General features: G+C 69.6%; 2 protein-coding genes across 2 annotated transcripts in view; one reads left to right on the forward strand and one right to left on the reverse strand.

The window, feature by feature from the left end:
• Positions 1-475, forward strand: part of CHLNCDRAFT_52630 (hypothetical protein) — a gene marked incomplete at both ends in the record, with an annotated part of 11,144 nt that extends 10,669 nt beyond the window's left edge. The window contains 2 exons of the mRNA XM_005847274.1: positions 71-205; positions 395-475. Coding sequence (XP_005847336.1) covers positions 71-205; positions 395-475 — 216 coding nt within the window. The remainder of the gene's footprint in view (positions 1-70; positions 206-394) is intronic.
• Positions 476-765: 290 nt separating this feature from the next.
• CHLNCDRAFT_134518 (hypothetical protein) lies at positions 766-1,340 on the reverse strand (the record flags this gene model as incomplete). The annotated part of the gene is made up of 2 exons (XM_005847443.1): positions 766-876; positions 1,038-1,340. 2 exons carry the CDS (start codon positions 1,338-1,340, stop codon positions 766-768), a joined length of 414 nt encoding a protein of 137 aa, XP_005847505.1.
• Positions 1,341-3,678: the final 2,338 nt, after the last annotated feature.

Below are 3,678 nucleotides of genomic sequence, written 5' to 3' on the forward strand. Positions count from 1 at the left end.
TTTAAAAACCCAAACCCCCCCACCAACCCCCCCCCCCCCCCCCCCCCCCCCCCCCCCCCCGCCTGTGCAGCTGTCGGAGGAGTGGGACGCCACGCCCGGCCTGCCCGAGGCCTTCTATGCGCACGAGTACCTGGCTGAGTTTGGCAGCCGCAGCCTGGAGTACTTGAACAACATAGTCAACTTCCTGGGTGACGACGACAGCGAGGTGGGTGGGGTGGGGTGGGGTGGGGTGGGGGGAGGTTGTGTGGCGCAGTGTTGGCGCGCCCCCTCGGCGTGCCCCTCCCCCTCTTTGCCGCCGCGGCCCCTGCTTGTGTGTGCACTCCCCATCTGCATGTGTGGTGACGGGCAGTAGCGACTTGGCCTGCCTGCTCCGCCGGTGTGTGCGTGTGTGCAGGAGGACGATGTACAAGCTTCCGCTGAGGATGAGGACGAGGAGGAGGAGAGCGAGGAGGAGGAGGAGGAAGAGGACGAGTAGCACCAGCCAGGCAGATTTGACAGCCGGCAGCGGCAGCAGCGGCACGCAGGTTAGGCAGCGCACGCCGGCAGACGACCAAGGCAGCCAGCAAGCACCCGGTAGTCAGAACCCAGATTGCACATGTGTTGCATTGCATTTCGACGCTGCAGTTGCCTTCATGCAAGCTCGACATGACAGTGGCAAACACACGATGTTTACGGCAAGCAGGGGACGGTGATGAAGCAATCGCTTGCTGCTGTGCTGCCCAGCATGCGGCTGCCCTCCTCGCCAGCGCCAGCGTGGCACGGCGCTCAGAAGTCGGAGCAGCGCCCCTTGATCTCCCAGTCTTTGTACCGCGTCGGCTCGGGGCCTGCATACCCGCCATACTCGGGGGGAAGCCCGCCGGCAGGCTGGGGCGGTGCCTGCGCAGGCAGGGAGGCCGGCGCGCGGGAGCACGCAGGCAGGGGTGAGAACAGCATGGTCATCATGCTGCCTGAGGCGAGACAGATGCTTCACAAGCAGCAGGAAATACACGGTTACACCGCACGCACGGCCACGTTGAAGCTTCTTCAGCGAAGCTCACCTCGCCGCCTGCCTGCTTGTCGCCTGCTGCGGCTGCTACCGGCGTTGCTCCCTGTCCTGGTTTGGCAATCAGCTGCTGCAGCTCCTCCTCCGCCTTGTGCTGTAGCGACGCGGTGAAGACATCAGGCTCGGCGCCGCCGCTGCCAGCGTTGCCGCCACCGCCGTCGCCACCGCTGCTAGTGCCGCCAGCAATGGGGCTCGCCGCGCTGCCCCTCGCAACCGCGCTGCCAGACACCCCCCTCAGCTGCCTCAGCGCCCCGAGCAGGCCACGGGTTCCCACCGTGAGTGTCGCGGGCAGAACCATTGAGCCAGTCTGACGCTGCACCGATGAATTGAATGTCACGGCGTCGCCAACCGCAGTGGTTCGCCCTGTGCCGCAAAGTATGCTGAGCCTGCCCAGTGCGCCGCGCCCGCTGGCGGCGCCGTGTACAGGTCAGCCCCAACCTGGTGCAGCCTGGCATCCTGCATCTGGCCTGACCAATTGAACACCTGGTAGGTCTTAGCCACTGGAACCCTGAGAAGACCCACCAATTCCAGGCAGCAAAATGAGGCCAGCTGCTTTCCCTGCTGCAACAATGGTTGGCAGCGCTGCACGCAACGCCCCACCTCCGCCAAGCTTGCACCTGTGATCCATTGCATTAGAAACCGGATTGACTGGTAGTAGCAAGATGCTGCGGGCACCCTGGCCTACCCCTGTGCAGCTGCCGCCGGCTGCCCGGGCGGCACCATTCCCGCCCCTGGTCGCCGCTGCTCTTGCCTCAGGTGCCTGCCCGCCCGCCGCTGGCAGCCCACCTCGGGCATCTAGCATCAGCCAATTGGGTGCCGCGGGCTGCAGAGTCCAGAAGGACTCGCTTCGCTTGCGCCTCCGCCTTCGGCTGAGCTGGCTCGCCTTGTCCTTCGTGAAGCGTCTCTCTCGGGCTCGCTGCTCCTTGCTCTCGTTCCCCACCATCCGTTGCCGCCTTACAGCGCCCCTCCCGCTGCGTTGCCCTTCTGAGGAAGGCACATCCCCTGCGGCATCGGGTCCCAGCGTCCCGCACCCCCGCCTGCCTGCACCCCCGTTCCAGGAATCACTAGAGCAGCAGCATGGCGGCGCCTGCTGCTGCCGCGGCGCAGCCGCAAGCAGACAACTTCACCCCCGGCAGCACCAAGAAGTCCAGCAGCAAGACGGTGACTGACACGGTGATAGGTGAGATCCCCGGGTGCCCTTGTGGGCGGGGCTGGGGCGTCGCGGGGCCCGGCAATCACGGCTGACTGAGCGCCGATAAAAAAACCTGGCCCTTTTCCGCCGCCTGCAGGCGAGCACGAGCACACCATCGTGGGATATAGCCTGGTGAAGGGCATCGGGGATGGGGAGCCGATCGCCAGGCGAGTGCTGGGGCCGCCGCCGCTCTGCATCTCCATCTCCATCTGGGCGGCGGCGGGACTCGGCGCCCGCCGCCGTACCGGCGCCTCTGCGCAGCAGACCGCTGCCCTGGCCGCTGGCCGTGCTGCCCTGGGTCGCCCTGCCAATGGGGCCTACAGCCCACGCGCCTGCCCGCCGCACCTGCCGCCGCCGCTCACCCCCCACGCCTTGCGCCTCCCCCGTACTGCCCCATGCAGCGAGCGGTTTGTGGTGGGAGGCCACGAGTGGGTGCTGCTCTTCTACCCCGACGGCAAGCGCAGTTCTTCAGAGATGCACAACATCCAGCCGCAGCAGGTGCCGCCCCACAACGCGCACCTGCAGCAGCAGCACGGCGGCGGCGGCGGCGGCGGCGGCGGCCAGCAGGGGCCCCACGCCATGCCCGGCGCCGCGGGCGGCCAGCCGATGGGCATGGGAGCGGCGGCGCTGCCGCCGCGCGCCCCGGGCGGCCCGCCCGGCGGCGGCGGCAACGGCGGCGGCGGCGGCGGCGGCGGCCAGCTGCAGCTGCAGCAGCGCGGCCACCCCGGAGGCGGCGGCGGCGGCGGCGGCCAGGGCAACGGCGGCGGCGGCGGCCAGGGCCCGCCACCTCCCCCTCCCCAGCAGCAGCAGCTCATGGTCAACCCGGCGCAGCAGGCGGCGGCGCAGCAGCAGCAGCAGCTGGCGCTGCCGGGGGCGGCCGCGGCGGCGGCGGCGGCCGGCGGCAACAACGATTACTGCGCCCTCTTTGTGGCTCTCATCGGAGAGACGGAGAGCCCCCAGGGGGTGGTCAACACGAGCGAGGGGCGCGTCGTGCGCGCCTTCCACCGTTTCACGCTGGTGGACCAGTCGGGTGGGTGGCGGGGGCTGGGCTGTTTGTGTGTGCTGCTGAGTGCTGGGCTGGTGCTGGGTGCTGGGCTGGGGCTGGGGCCGCGCCTACGGTGCGTGCTGCCGGGCGCCTGCATGGCCCCGGCTGGCGCACCGCCCGCGGCCTGCCCACCCTCCACCCCACCCTCCCCGGCCCCTCGCCCTGCCCTGGATCCCCCTCCCTCCCACCCACCCCCGCCCCAAACCCGGCGCTCTCCTGGCCCGCCCCCTCCCGTACCGCAGGCCGCGGCCAGGACATCACCAAGGGTCGGCGGCGGGACCAGGGCGCGGTCAAGATCAGCTGCGCGCGGCAGGACCCCAACGCTCGCAACTGCCACGGCTACCGCAAGTTTGTGAAGAAGAGCCTGCTGGAGGACCCGCAGGTGGGGTGGGTGGGTGG

The sequence above is a fragment of the Chlorella variabilis genome, assembly GCF_000147415.1.
Source record: "Chlorella variabilis unplaced genomic scaffold CHLNCscaffold_11, whole genome shotgun sequence".
Taxonomy (NCBI): Eukaryota; Viridiplantae; Chlorophyta; class Trebouxiophyceae; order Chlorellales; family Chlorellaceae; genus Chlorella; species Chlorella variabilis.